The sequence below is a fragment of the Enoplosus armatus genome, chromosome 7 (genome assembly GCF_043641665.1).
Source record: "Enoplosus armatus isolate fEnoArm2 chromosome 7, fEnoArm2.hap1, whole genome shotgun sequence".
Lineage (NCBI taxonomy): Eukaryota > Metazoa > Chordata > Actinopteri > Centrarchiformes > Enoplosidae > Enoplosus > Enoplosus armatus.
The window spans coordinates 13,492,851-13,509,052 of NC_092186.1; the positions used below are offsets into that span (position 1 = coordinate 13,492,851).

General features: G+C 42.4%; 1 protein-coding gene across 1 annotated transcript in view; it reads right to left on the minus strand.

The window, feature by feature from the left end:
- agbl4 (AGBL carboxypeptidase 4) overlaps nucleotides 1-16,202 on the minus strand; it is a 253,600-nt gene that overhangs the window by 107,992 nt on the left and 129,406 nt on the right. The window contains exon 5 of the mRNA XM_070908675.1: nucleotides 11,007-11,223. Coding sequence (XP_070764776.1) covers nucleotides 11,007-11,223 — 217 coding nt within the window. The remainder of the gene's footprint in view (nucleotides 1-11,006; nucleotides 11,224-16,202) is intronic.

A 16,202-nucleotide genomic window follows, 5' to 3' on the forward strand; every position in this document is an offset into this window, starting at 1 on the left:
TTTTTTTCCCTTCTCACTTCAGGTAAAAAAAGAGGATAGAATAAAAGAAAAAAGAAAATGTATTTCGTACAACTGGGGAGTCGGACGGTGAAGAAAAAAACCTGTCTGGAATGAAAGCAAGGTGTTTGTTTGTGGTGGGTAAATGCCTGTGTAGGGGGGGCGTGGGGAGGCCAGTGGCTTGGCCAGTGGCTTGGCTAGAGCTGTTTGTTATCGGGGGTCTCCAGGCCCCCCAGGCGTGCCGAGCTGCTGGCCCGAGTCAGAGGGGCTGAGCCTGGGGTAGGGTGAAGAGTCAGAGCCCTTGCCCAAGGATGGGTGAGAGGCCAATAGACTGGAGAGAGCAGCAAAGGCCTGAAGAGGGTTGGAAATACCACATGAAAGATCTGATTTATCCTAAAAATATTCAGGTTATTGACATTGCCTGACATTTCCTGCCTAGAGTGTAAAAGCATCTCGTGCTCAAGTACTCCAACCAAGCGATGTAGCCAATATACTGTATTAGACCACATATAAAGCACGACTCTTCTAGGCAGCATAGAGGACATCAGTGAGTGCTGTACATTGAGATTGAGGACTTCTGATACACACTTGGCATAAAGCGTTCACACCCTCTCAACCTCTTGAGGGGAACACTGAGGAAATGGAAGCTGAGAGCTCGCAGTACAGACTCAGGTCAAGGATTTGATGTCATGTGACGTCTGAACTGCTTCATAGAGAATTCCTATCACACGCAATTGTTGAGCGGTGAGGTCTATAACTGTAGGCAAGGATAAAACTGCAGCAAGTCTGCAATCATGCCGTTTAACCATGACCTGTCAGTCATCCTTGGCTTTCGGCTGCAGCTTATCACTACACGTATTGGGTTGGATCAGTCCTCTGTATCTAGGATTTAAAAGTAATCTAACCCTGCAGAAATACCACACCAATATACATGCGACATACAAATTACCTTGCAGCCAGACATTATTGCGTGCATAGACTTGTGTTGTCTACTACAGCACAAATGCTTAACCAACTTAAAGAGCAACTTGAAGGTTGAAATTGTTATTGAAACTTTAGGTTTCATGGGAATTGTGCTTTGAAAAGTTAATACTTGATGTCATGTGTTTTACAAGCCATTATAGCAGAAATTCAGAGAAAAAGGAGCCATTAAGAACAATATCCAGGAAGAAACTGTATTTCTAAGATTACATCACATACGGAAGTTGATTTCCCTCCAGTGCACTGTGCATGCATAGGTATGTTTTTGCTTGTTTTAGTTTACATTTTGACATTTGCAAATTATTATGTTTGTTCAGGTCGCATACATTTTCCAGGTAGCAACCTCAGTGTCAAAACTAGCAACAAGATCCATATTTATTATTGTTAGCTTGACCACTTGTTTTGTGTGTTCAGTTTTGAGATGATGAAATCCCTAAAGCAATTTAGGTAAATGATGGGAGACAATTAATTCATTTTTAAGTCGGATGCCATTAAACCATTGTAGAAGAAGACAGTGCAACGAAATGACATCACTAAAAGAGCGCAAGTAAAACCTCAAATGTTGGAAAACATGATGGAAATATGGCATTTGTGTTTATTTCATGTATTCATTTGACAGTCTCCTCATCGCTGCACACAGATCTGATGTTTTTGTCTGCCGCAATTTTTCATCTCTTCAGTGGACATTAAAGTCACATGCTTCATGTGAGTCAGGATTTATTTGCTAAGCCTGTTTCCATTGCACTCAGCCAAGTGTAAAGAAAAGTTCTTTGTTTTCAATTTCACTCAGGTTATTCGATGCACAAACTGAAAATGTGCATAAAAGCAGGTGAATGGAAACAGACTTATTGACTTCAGATGTACTCTGCAAAGCATTTCTGCTACAACAAGAACTGTGACTTTGTCCCTCATCACTTACATTGGTATCGCTTTAGGAACTTCACAGCCAGCATGGACAGGAGGAACAACTAATCGGTCTTCCAATGTACATATGGGCATGTCCGTATTCTTTTAAGGCAGAGTTGCCAGTTGAGGAACACACAAAACTTTGTATATGCACATTAACACATGTGCGTTCACACACACACACACACACACACACACACACACACAAACATATGCACACACCTGAAGTGAACAGGCCAAACTTTATTCCTTACAAGTAACTTTTGACAAGTTGTTCTCCACATCCTGGAGTTGTATTCAGACGTGCTAGAAGGGAGTGCTGGAGAGCAGTCATGTAGAAAGAGAATGCTGTTACTTGAGTTATTAACAGGCTCCTGTGTTTCCCTCCTCTCAGCTGAGCTATTCAGAGCATAGCGTCCTCATCTGCCACAAACACATGCCGACAGACAGACACAGCAGACGGACACAACGTGCAGCTTCTCTATGCGCTGCGCAGTAATATGTTTTTTGCCCATTTACAACAAATTAAGTTTCCCTCAAAGTGAATTTCAAGCTTGGCTGCCTTTGGAGGGCGAGCAACTCTCTTTTCATTAATTTTCATTCTTTTCCCCCAAACAAATGATCTACTGTACAGCCCGCTCTGCGTTGCTCTCCTCTCCCTGTCTTTTTCTTTCTCTTGTTCTCTCCCCTCTTTGCCTTCTTCTTCCTGCTTGCTGGTAAATTTGGGCCGGGCAATGGAAAGCAATTACACTGTCAGAAAGGTGTATTCTGATTTATTAAAAGCCTTGAATGCTATCTGTTTTGTTCCCTCTTTGTGTCCCCCTGGGGAACTGAGTCCTGACACCCAAATGAGACAGAGTGAGTGCTCCCTGCTCAGTGCTCCATCCTGAGCGTCATCTAGGAAGCCAGCAGAGTAAATATCCATTGGCAGAGGAGGGCAGATAGACGGCTGTAACGCAGCTGCGAGGATGGGAATAGATTTGCCTCTGAAGCCCAAGAGGTGGGAGAGGCAGAAAGAGAGAGAGATGTGTCTGCTGACTGCTGCACAGGCTCAGTTTGAAATGACATTCTTCTCCCTCTTTAATTTCATAAACCAGGTCCTCAGCTATCCACCATCCACAGAGCTCTGTTTCACAGCACTGTAGGGCCATAGACATCAGCCATTTCTAAGAACTTTTCATTAGCTAAATTCCTATTTATTGAAACACAGAAGAGACGAGAGAAGGAGAGAGAAAAGAGGGGGAGAGAAAAGAGACAGAGCGCTAAGCCATTAAGGTGTGAATAAGTTCCAATTTCCCAAATAAATATTATCTCTGTCTGGGTAACCCAAAATCTGTGTGCTTTTGTGCCAACATTATAATAAGGATCAACAAGGGGTCAGCGCTGCGTGAACATCACACCATCAAATTCAGAGAGCTTCACCTGTGATACTTTAATCTATTTATCTCCCACACACAGTTGACCCGCACTGTGGAAAAACTGTAAAGTTGAACACACCACCGGCACAGACACCCGATCTGCACTCCCTCTCTTTTCACAGTAGGCTACGCATTAACAACCATGCCTAATGCACTCCACACCACCTCCCAATCCTCCCCACCTCTCCCTCATTACTGCGTTCTTGATCGCCAAAGAGATGGGAGAGATGCACGGGTGGGGATGCGTAATAAAGCATCTAGTATCCTGGGGGAACCATTGGTTGGAGATAAGCGGCCATACCGCACTATAACGTAAGGACATAGATCATAAACCTGCTTATCTTCTGCTCCCCCTGGACCAGCCTTCTTACTATCTGGGGCCAACGGACAGTCACGGCTCAACCTTTTTCCCAGATTCCTATGCTAGACAACAGATACTGTCATGTTGGTAAGAAGTGTCTGATAGAATAAGAGTCACTCACTAATGAAGCAAAATACAAAGCAGCATAAAAACAAGAACTGTTGCCAAGAAACCTACAATGATACAATGATGACCTTTCCATCTTTGAGGAATTTCTGACGCTGAGGTGCTGTAGGCAGTGATTAACATATTATTAGACGATAAAGAGTCTAGCTCTTTCATCCAGATACCTGTTAGCTGCTGCCACGGAAAACACAAAACTTCCGGAGGCCAACAGAGAACAATTTATGACAAATGCAAAAACAGGGAAACAAAATGGCAGAGAGGTAATGCAAGGACCCATGAAGTTAAAAACCAGCAGGAGACAAACACAAAGAAAAACTTCATCAGAACTTAGTTGAGGAAGTGAAAAATAGGGAGTGAAAATTAAATTTCCACCCGCTGATATAGCTGTATTCCTTAAGTCGCCTTGTCTTTTTCTTTTGCATTTTCCTTTTTAAAATACGTTTTTTTCCCCCTGTTTGATGTTTAGGCCACAGCTAATGCATTCATGAACAGTCTGCCACTGAAGTAAAAAAAAAACCCAACTCTGTTATCTTGAGCTGTTTACCTCTCAGCTTGGGGAAAAGCAGTTTACTTACTTGAGTGGCGCCAGCTTGCTTGACTGGTGAAGTGCTCGTGTCTGTCTTGAATATATGCTAACAAAGCTACAAAACTATCTATGTTTGGGTGAATATATAGCTAACATTTCTAATCCTCTGCCTCACCCCATCTGTCTCATTTGCGTGTGACACTGTAGTGAAAAATATTGACACTGTAGAGAATTCTTTGCTTCTATATAAAGTGTATAATTGAATCTGTTTGTATCTTACCAGTAAACAGACCAAGGCAGTCTGGACTTTCCTTTCACTGCTGAAATACAACGTGGATGTTCACATCTCTCATGTGGTTTCACTTTGCAGCATCAACTCATCCACATGATAAAGTGCTGATTGGCTATTCAGGTGTTGGCCTTTGAAGGAGCCAGTCGGTAGCTGGAGGGCTCTCTTCATTACAAACCAATCAAACGGCCATTCGAACAATAGCCCCAGCAGCAAGAACTCAGCTTTCAGCAACCGCTTTCAGCAAAAGTTGGCATTAATAAGTTACTGTAATTAAAACTGGCACTTCGTCACAACGGATGCTGTTACGTTACTTGATGGCAATGTATGACGTGAAAAACCCTTGCTAAGAAGATATGAATGGTGTCAATCACTCAGTTCCACACCGAAGTGCTGTCCCTAATGTGTTAGACAGCTCAATTACTGTTTATTATATATTTATTTTATATATAAGTGAAGTACAGGGTTGTAATGCAAAGTCAAAACTGAAACACAAAATGTGATGATGAAATGCCCATGTCACTCATTCAAAATATGCAAAATACACACATGTCCAGGTGCTGAGTCCAAAACTGTAATTGGGATTTCTGTCTTCCCAAGGACCTGCAACGCTCCCTTGTCTTCTAATATCTCCTTACTAAAATATCTTATTGCATAAGAAAAAGTACAAGTTCATGCCTAAATAGACTCCTGACGAAGAGCCCAGAACATTGCACTTTTTCAAATGTAATAAAATACACATTTTAAAGGGAGCGTTTTACAGTGTTGCGAGTGCCTGGGAGGCAGAAATCATAAGGATCTCTCATCAACACAAAAGATGGAATGTGGCGTGCTTCCTATGTTTTCTGTGTCTCCATCAGTTTGCCTAGCCCGACTCCTCCAGTGTGGCTGCTGACCTTCTCCTCTCTCCACGGCTGGAGTGGCTATTGATTGGATCTTGGCACACAGTGTACAAACACAGAGATAAGGAGAGAGAGAGGCAGCCAGGCAGATATAGCTGCAGTGCCCACTCCACTCCCCTCCTCTTGCTCCAGACACGGAAAGAAAAAAAAAATCCCCGTTCTTCGAGACTCCACTCCCACTGAGCAGACACCCAGACATGGTACCTGAACACTGATAGCAGACAGGATTAGGTCTAAAATTCAATCACAACAGTCTAAGTAATGTTAAGTCACTGCAGCTGACAGTGACCGCTGCCTCTCTTCAGCAAAGTACAAGTGATCTATCATCATCTTGCTTTGATTTGTGAGATTTCAAAAGAGAAAAAAAAAGAGCTGAATGGATGTGACATCTCTGCGCTGTGATTCTGAGATCAATAGTTTGACTTGATGTGGGTATGTGAACAGAATCACAGTATAATAGCAGGCAAGGATTCAGACCTCTTATGCTGCATGCAGGCAAGGACAACCTTAAGGCTGGTCAGTGGCCTGTCCTCTCTCACACCCCGAGTTTTCTCATTTACACTTTCTTTCCATCTGGTCTACAGGCCGAGGCTGTGCTGTGTCAGAGGTGACTAACAGTGTCATAGCCCTGCCCTCCCCAGCGGGGCCAGCAGAAGGAAAACTCAAACTGCTGCCTGCGCAACTCCTGGGCCGATGCTGCCTACTGGTGAGAAAAAAGAAAAAAAAAGCTTTGTCAACAGGCAAGGTGGGCAAATAAGGTGCTTTCAATTCAAGATGGCCGGGGGACACTAGAGGACCGTACAGAAATGAGGAAATAGTTTGAAAGAAGGGAGTAGCATGGCATCTTTTCAAAGAGGCTTGTTAGTATTGTAGCAGGTCAAACGCGTGTTGTCTCTTTCTCTGTGTCTCTGTGGACATGGATGCCTCAGGGGGAGAAAGAGAGAGAGGTTTACTCAGATGCTGTCAGGATGGTCTACAAAAGGAAATGTTCAGACAGACAGGGACCAGAGGAACAGACGCAGGGCCATGAACCCAGAAGAGCATGAACAGGAAGAATTCAAACCCCTCTCCTCTGGGGAATAAGAGAAATTCTTCTGGTATTTGTCTTTGTGGGTGATGTGTGTGTGTGTCTGTGTGTGTGTGTGTGTGAGAGAGAGAGAGAGAGAGAGAGAGAGAGAGAGAGAGATAGAGAGAGAGAGAGAGAGAGAGAGAGAGAGAGAGAGAGAGAGAGAGAGAGAGAGTGTGAGTGTGTGTCTACGTATGTGTATATGGGAGTTTTAAGGACTTGTGTTTCTTAGGCATTGTAGGTAATCACCACCAGCTAATAACCAAATATCAAACATACTTGTTACATATGTATTACATACTTACATATAGCAAACTACATACACACATAACAATAACAAATTACCCACATTAAATAAGGTCATAAAAGCCTTTTGATAAAAATGCGTTTTAAAGCAATAGTTGGGAAGTATATTTGTTCTCTTGCTGAGAGTTGGATGAGAAGATTTGTACCACTCTCATATCTGTCTGCCTGTTAGCTTAGCTTAGCACAAACACTGGAAACTAGAGTAAACAGCCAGCCTGGCACAGTATATCTTGTTTGTGTAATCCGTACAAAACCGAAGTGCAAAATGACAATTTGCCATTTTCCTCACTAATTAACACATAACGTGTTAATTATTGAGCTTTAGAGGTGCTGGAAGGTAGATTTTGATACTATTGATTTTGCAAATCTGAGTTCATCAGGTAGGCCGTTCCAAAGTTGAGGTGTCCCTAACGGCAAAAGCTTGGTCCCCTTTAGTCTTACACCATAACAAGGGAACAGCCAACAGGTTCTTGCCCGAGAACCTCAGACTACGTGTCGGTTGACAAGGGCATTCAAAGATATAGCGTGGGTCCAGTACATAACATGCTTTAAAGGTAATGAGTAAATGAGTAAATAAAAAATTTACACTTTCTTTCCATCTGGTCTACAGGCCGAGGCTGTGCTGTGTCAGAGGTGACTAACAGTGTCATAGCCATTAAGGTTGGAATCAAACAACACACTCAAGTTTTTGACAGAAAGCTTAATATTGTTGGAAAAAAGGACCAAGTGAGGAGCGAAATTGTGTATGCAGATTGTCAAGACTAATGATAAGAATCACACTTTTATCAGAATTTAGACATCCACTTTTTAATGTCTATTAGACAACATTTTAAAGTAGACAAACTAGTGCGGTTTTCAGGCTTTACTGGGACGAACAGCTGTGCATGGTCATCAGGATATTTCATCTAATCTACCAATAACCAATCATCAGTATTGTTTCTCTTTTCATGTGGGGAATGTTTGATGATCAGCGGTGAAAAACTTACCACTCACTGTGATATATGTGATAGATATGAAAATTCCTGAACAGGTGAATTCCACTCTTATTGTAAAGTCTCAATTGGCAGTTCGAGTATGAGTGGAAGTGAAGGATTTGAGAATTGAGAGATTTATCTGAAAATCATATTCAGATCCTCCTGGCTTCCCCTTTTCATTCATCTCAGAAATGTTACATCTCTCTCCCTGTTTCTGTCCCTCAATGTTCCTCTCTCAATTAAAGTAACTTCTTACAATGCAACTCGGTTGAAGCGAATTCAATCTGGTTCAATGTAATTTACACGTTACATTCAATTTACTCTGCTTTAGTAAAATAAAATAAAAATACCTGCCTTACAAATCAGTACACACTACCTCATTCATAATGATGAAGAGAGCTGGAGGTAAAAATTAAGAGCCAACCGTTTTTTTTTTGTTTGTTTTTTTTTTACAGTATCTGAGTCTACCAGTGCAGGCTGGATAGGAGAGATTTTGTTCAGAGGAATACATTACAGAAAACAAATTAGTCAGCAAGATAGAAGAATGCCAGTGCAAATGGCTCTGGCTCTTATTTCCATCCTTATGAGATAACTGTACCCATTAGAAGGTTAAAGCTATTGTGGTGTCCCTGCAAAGACTCCTTGGAAACGGCAGCAATCCGTCTTTAAACTTTGATGCAGCCAGAAAGCTCTCCTCATCCCTTCTCATCCCTTCCCCTCTGACCTGTGTGTGTGCGTGTGGAGTTACATATGTGCATGAGATAGAGAGAGAAAGAGAGGGGTAACGCAAGAGAGGGAGCAGACAGAGAAAGAGATATGAGAGGGTGGGGCTGGGCTGTCTGCCACCCAGGCCCAGAGAACATAAAGAGAAAAATACGGCCATAAAACCTCTCTATGACTATGAATACTAATACTGACTCTGTGGGCCAAACCAACCGAGTCTGTCCTCTCTCTGTTCCCCCTCTGTCTTGCTCAGACAAATGATGCGGCTTAAAAATAAAGCAGAAATAGTGTGGTGCACAGGCAGAATCGTAATGCTTAGTATTTACACTATGTTATACACAACACAGTAGCAGTGCAGATGGAGAGGGAAGTTTAGTGAGACACACCAACCTTTAACTTCCTGCTCTTCGAACCATAGGTCCGTTTTATATTTTACTACGTCGTGATGTCTTCCATGCTGACTTTTATTAATTTGGCTGTCTAGTGACAACAGGTTATATAGTTGTAAGAATTAACAATAGAAATGGGAGCACTGATAGTAAATGGATATTCTAATGTGTTATAAAGTTATAATCTTTAAGATTTTACATAGGCAGATAAACTGAATTCAAACAAGAACAATAGTACCAGGTAGATTCTGTACACAACAGATACTGCATATTGCCATGTATTGATACAGCAAGGTGCTTCACTGTATGTGTTTTTTGTGAATAACTATAGATTAAATCTACATATACACACAGTTACAGTATGTACATGTGTACTATTGGATAATAGCAATCATAATCACACGAATAAATTCAAAGTTATTTTCATTTCAAACCCCATTTTATATATTTATGGTTAGCATTTTTTCTATTTCAGTAATTACCTTTTTCTCTCTATAGTAGTTTTTATTGTTAGTGGCGGACTCTGCCATTTTAAAGCAGGATCACTGTTCGTGATTGTATCTACTTGATAGAGGCCTCCCTGTTTACTGATCACTCGCTGAGCTGTATTAAGGATGAGATGAAACGGCATTTCGAGACTATCTAGCTTTCGTATCATCACGTATTTCAAAGTGAAACAGAATAGGCAGGCGGGACATAACGTTGTGAGGAATTTGATTTAGAGACACATCGACGTACCATGCTGTTGCTAGCTAGCCAACTAATGAATGTTAGCTCTGTGCCGCTAAAAGTTAAAGAATAATTGATGGGTGGATGTCATGATATTATTGGTTGAAATAAGTTGGTTTAAGCTTACCTAAGCACACGTCATATCTTGTTTTACAGGAAGAAAACATGATTGTTTTTTTATATGAGAATACAAATAAATAGATTTTTTCAGCATATATTATTAAATAGGTGCACCTACTTCCTTCCTACTGCTGCTGCTTCGCATTAAAGATGTTCAATTGGCAAACCACTGAATGGCTTTTAATCCTCTCAGCGCACAGTTTGGTTGGCTGCGTTGTAAACAGACTCTACTTGTTGCTCTACTTGTGTTGTATTTCTGACAGAGTAGCGGCTCAAGGCATGTTTACAGCCCAAGTTTCAACAGAATTTTGGGGGCCAGCGGGGGCCAACGCACTTGATGTTACAACCAGTAATCACAGGTGTCACCAAATCAACCAAAACTGAGATTTAAAGGATTATAACTTTTAACTCTTCTTTTCAATATTGAATTTGCACTGAAGCTGGTTTTGAAATATGACCACAATTACAATCGTAAATATTTAATTTTATATTACTACTGTATTACTGTAGGTCACCAGTTTTCTTTTATTTACAGAGGTATTACTCTTGTTTCTTTCAACCGTGCCATCAGCCGTTTCATGCCATGGTTTCCAAATTTTCTGTATTTTATGGTCAGGTGCTCCTTACAAATACCTGTGCTTTCATGGTGCCCCCCTTGCAGCAGCTTTTCTCTGACAAATGTTGGAGGACAGAAGAAAAAGTCGTAATCTCCCAAGCATTTCTAATGAGTTTTTCTCCTACAATTATTTGATAAGAGCAGACAAGACTGGAGGCAGCGTGTATGATACACTGGCTCCTACTGCCGAGGTGAGAGCTCTGCTGATTACACACAGAGCCATTTATACACACACACAAACACGCACACACACACACACACACACACCCAGAGGCTTACAGTCCGTCATCTCAGAGAGCAACAATCCTAATAATAACATGAGAGGCTGAAGTTATGACCGGCAGGCACACCTAAGTTACCAATCTGGGTCTCCTTATTCTGAACACACACACACACACACACACACACACACACACACACACACACACACACACACACACACACACACCTTACAACCCTTCCACCCCTAATCTTCACGACCATTCGACTTCTCTGCTCCTGCCATAACCACTACCACCCCCTCCACACATACACTTCTTCTCCACCTGCTCACAGCACTTTTCACCTCCCAACTCACCACACTGAGTCCCAGTTGCTCCCTCTGCAGGTAGGGCAGGTTCCTGCGCTCCAGGCTGGCCAGGTAGTGCTGCAGTCTGGAGTAGGTGTAGGGGTAGCAGTAGGCAAATTGGTATACGTCGTCCTCTCGGTCAAAACAGAAGGCAAAGGACATGACATAGTTTCGCCGGTGGTCAGGGCAACGGTAGTAGTACACGTTTTTGGCTGGAAGCCTCTGCCTGCAGCAGCAAAAGACAAACACATTAAAGATAAATTAGAGAGGTAATTTCCAGGACAGGTCTTTCAATTTAAGGACATGAAGTCTAGAGGGGTTAGGACTGCATCAGGTGAAGATATGAGGAGCAATGAGAGCACAGCTATTTTGCAAGAGAAGGAAAAAAGTGCACCAAGTGTAAAGATAGACAAGGAAACAGTGACTCATGAGTTACACACAGAGAGTTGAGAAATCATAACGCAGAAATTGCATCAACTTGTCAGTATGTCATCTTCCAGAGATGTTGAGTGCAGCTGGCAAAGGAGTACAAGGACTGAAGGAAGGAAGGAGATAACACCTGATACTCAAGCTGCTTGGGAAGTCTGAGAGGTTCTTAACCTGTGAGGGGTGAATGTTTAAACAAAAAAACACATAATGATTTTAGTTTAGTTTATATCCACACTCAACAATTCCCTGATAAATTATCAAAAAATTAAGAGGTAATTTTATTTAAAGTAGAGTTGAATTAAAACTAACAACAATTTCATTTCTGATCAAGAACTACTTTGTGATTCATCATTTATCATATAAACACCACAATTGCCATTTCTTTTTTTAAGGCAAACCCAGGAAGCACAGACATAACTAAATTATGATAATGTGAACTGCAAAACAAGACAATTACAATACAAAGAGTGATAAATAGTCATCTAACTTGATGAATTAAATGACGATTGACTTAATTACTTAAATATCACTCTTTCAGAATTGCTGAGCATCCTCGAGGTTGTTTAGCATCTTATTAGACTTTCGAGTTTCCCTTCAAAACTGAAAGGCACAACCGCTGTGAGTAAGCAACAAAAATTACTTGTGGTGAATGAAACAACAACCCTAATACTAATTTTGTAGTGGGAGTGAGAAAAACACTCATGGTTGACCAAAATTATGTCATTCATTTGGTCCCCTTTCTTTTCCATTCATTCATCTCCAAAAATAGGAGAACTCACCTTTTGACTTCTGCTTCTAATTTATCGGGCAACTGGAGAATTTTGCATTACAGTTTGTGTCTGTGAGTATCAAACGTGGCCACCTGGTGTTTTCAGCATTGCATTGTAAAAGGCAGCAATTCTCCGAGATTTTAATCATGACAACTATGACACCATTGTACTATATGCAGTATTTTGCATCATGTGTAATTTAGAATTGCAGTCTGAGTGTAAAGCAGAAAATGTCACAAGTTGCAGTGTAAGTGTGTGAGCAGTTTAGAAAAATGATACACAGTGAGGGATGGGTGAGCATCTAATCTGTATATCAGTACGTCATATTTCTTGCGATGTTGAGTGTTGTGCGGCGTTTGTAATGTACTGCATGTTTATTGTTGTGTATTCTATGTCTTCTTTGCTGTGTGCTACGGTTGTGTTGCATGTTTGGCCCAGGGTGAAATAAAGCTGACTGATCCGTGCACCTCATAAAGGATCGATGGGGTACGGGACAGTACTGCTGCAGTCTACAAAACTTCTCTGCTTACTCGACACGTTTTCTTTTCACACTCTTCACCTGTCTATCTTTGTCTTCCTCTCTTTCCTCGTTTAGCCCTCAGCACTGAGACATGGACAGAAGGATGTTGTATGCATGCCAGTGACTGTATTTGCCTCCTTTCTCTCTTCCTCTTTCTCTACATTTCCTTTTTCCTGTCTTTCGCCAAATCTCTCTCGTCTTGTCCTGTCACTCACTGACTCCGCCTTGACAGTTTACGTGAAGAAGACCAAGCATGGGGAACAACAGCGCTGCCACAGGAGCTCTGGCAGACGCTCTGAGAGAGGAGGATAAAAGGAGGAAGAAGATGAGGACGATGAGTGACTGGTGGGTTTGGGGTGTTGGGAGCAGGGAGAAAGGTGGAATAAGGAGATAAGGAGAAGATGAGAGAGCAGGGCGATGGCAGATCTGGGCCTGATACGGAGATATACGGGAAAGGGTGGCGGCTAGCAGCGTAGCGCCTGTGTGATGGTGGGGCTGGCTACTGAGCTAGCGTCTCTGGCAGCAGATCAGATGAAGATGCTATCGGGGCTGTGATAGGAACAGGACCTGATAATCAACAAACAGGACAGACTGCTCTGCGCCAACTCTGACGGAGTTAACTTCTCTCTCTGACTCACCTCTGAAGAGCGAGGACAGGAAGGAGACACATGAGAGTTTTATGTGTTTGCTCAGACACCTAATACGTCAGGTTTGGCGACAGACTTGCATAGAAATGCATGGCGACCACACTTGCATGCATTTTCAAACACTTGAAGATGTCCCTGCAGGTACCTAGTAAAACAAAAAGCTAAATCACTCGGCCTCTCTCAGACAGAGGGGAAGAAGGGAGAGAAAGGAACGGCTGATTATTCCTTCAGAGGAGGAGAAAGGAGAATGTATCTGCATGTGGCTATCTCAGCAGAATACTAATGCAGCCAGTGGCTAGCTATACCACACCCAGTCTTCCCGCTAGAGCCAGATTACCAGCCTTGCCTCACAGCCTGTAAAGCTGGACAAGTAGAAGACAAATAAACCAAGAAAAATAGTTTATCTTGGAAAAAAATTAAAGCAACTATCCCCCCAATGGAAAATGAATATTATTCCGAGGAACGCATGAGTTTGAAGTAGGGCATACTGTGAATAAAACTGACTGGCAAGGACAAAATAAACCTCCATGTGACACACTCATAGACGCATGCACACACAAGCAAACCCACGCACACACTGGTGCATTACTGTGGTGCCAGCCCTCTGAGGTGCAGGTTAATTAAAATGAGATGACACCTCACCTCTTTACATATTTCCCTGTTTGGCTCTGCCCGTCCATGCAATCCCACTTCTCTCTGTTTCTCCTTCTCGTTCTCTCTACTGGGCATCGTGTGACCTTGCCGGAGACTGGAAAAGTCCTGGCTATTGATTTTAATTACTGCTGCTTGTCCCATCACAGCATTATAGTTATAGGCCAGAGAAAATAGCTCTGCGACTTCTTATGGAAAGAGATTGCCTGGAAGGCCTGAGCGAGAGGCTAAGGAAGAGGCTGTACCTGCTTTAGGTACCACAGTCACGCACACAAATATAAAAATGCACAAAATCTTCAGCACATGCACACTAATGCACACAGTGGCTTTGGTTTTTTTCTCCGCGGTGGCTGCTCCTGCTCGGCAGCTGGCAATTTGTTTTATCTAAATGGTACCTCCCTGTGCCTCTCCCCTGCCCATCTCTTGACGTGGTACAGTGCCGTCGTTCCCAAACAGAATTATCACTGCGTGGGATAAGGGAAAAAATTGAGAAGCTTCCCCCAGATGATAACGCACTCACACATGGTTTTACAATTCAGTGATTACAGAGACACAGAAACACACACACACACACACACACAAACAGGAATATGCAAAGAGTCACACACAGAAACGAAGCAGCAAACTCAAACTGTATGTGAGCTACATCAAGGTCATTCCTTTGACAGCGAAGTGTGGGACAAGTTAACTGCCAGTGTCTCATCACAGCCTTGCAGAATAAAGAGAAAGACACAGAGCAAAGAGAAATAGAGAGACTGAAATACTAGACACAGGGTGACAAATAGAGAAAGAAACAAGTAAAGAGACAAAGTCAGAGAAAAATGGACCACGAAAAAAAGCGAAAAGGGGAGAATGAAAAGAGAGAGGGTTTCATTGAGCTAGCAGGCAGCATTTAGCGAGGTGTCACTTTGCTTGCCGGGGCTTTTCTACTTCTGAACCATTGGTAGCTATAAACTCCCGCTCTGATTTTGATGGCACCGGCATCTCTCTGAAGTTTCGAGATGAAGGCTTATAAATTGGTAGCTTTCATATAGGCGACATCTTGTCTATATTTTCAAATCAATCAAGCGTAGAGGACACGCCAATCACTGCTGCTCCGAGCACTCTCACAGACAAAGGCAAAAACATACAGGACAAAACTCATGAGGCCTGGATGCGCGCACACACAAACACATTCATCCACTCCCTTTTATTGTCTGTCTCACTGTTGTCTCTTTCAACTTGTCAAATGTTCATCCTATCAACTGTTAGGAAGGTTAAATGTCTTCCAATATGCCCGTGCAGCTGTCATGCTCCACAGATCCCCACCAGCTCATTTAAGGCAAATAGTTAGTCCGTTTGGCGAACATTTCACATTGAATGACATATTTCTTTACTCCCTCTGTGTTACTACGCCAATAATTGAAGAGGCAATATTTCTTGGCACTCTAAAATGATGCCAGATGTTAGATAGGCTCATTGTTTTTTTCTTGTTTTGCATACTAAGTCAAGCAGAAAACAGCCTTTGAATCATCCGAGGAGTGTCAAACGTGTGGCTATGTATATTCATGTGTGTAAACATGGCGGGATATATATTCTTGAGGCATCAGTCTATCTTTTTTGGATGCAAATCAAGTTGCAACAAAGCTTTCTGGAGACACTGTTACTAGGCAACCTGTGCTTGCTTTATAATTCGGTGGGCCTGCTGTATATTGTACGTGGCAGTACAGTGTATTTATGAGACTGAGGCTTTACGAGAATGTGTCCTTCGATTGTGAACTTACACGACCAGCGAAGAGTATCAGATGTTCAGGAGGAAGTCATAGATTCTGATTGGTCCTCTCAAGTGGAGAGACTTGGTGTAGCAGTGTGTGTGTGTGTGTGTGTGTGTGCGTGTGTGTGTGTGTGTGTGCGTGTAAGCATAAAGTCGAGAAGATGCACAGTACGGCCAGGGGTGATGATGTGAAATAGCCTGGATTACTGCAACTGGTAGGATCTTCTGGCTGGCAGCAGTATGGTTTTGCAGGAAACAATAACACTTGTGAATTATGGACTTTCCTGTAACGAGAGAGCTGAGAGTCGCACACCTGTGGAGACAACAGGCCGTTAGCAGCCTTCTCGGGTCAGAAACAGCCCTCTGATGAGGCTGAAACATGACGGAATAAGACACTCTCACCTGATGGCTGCATCCAAACACCCAGGGGGGGGT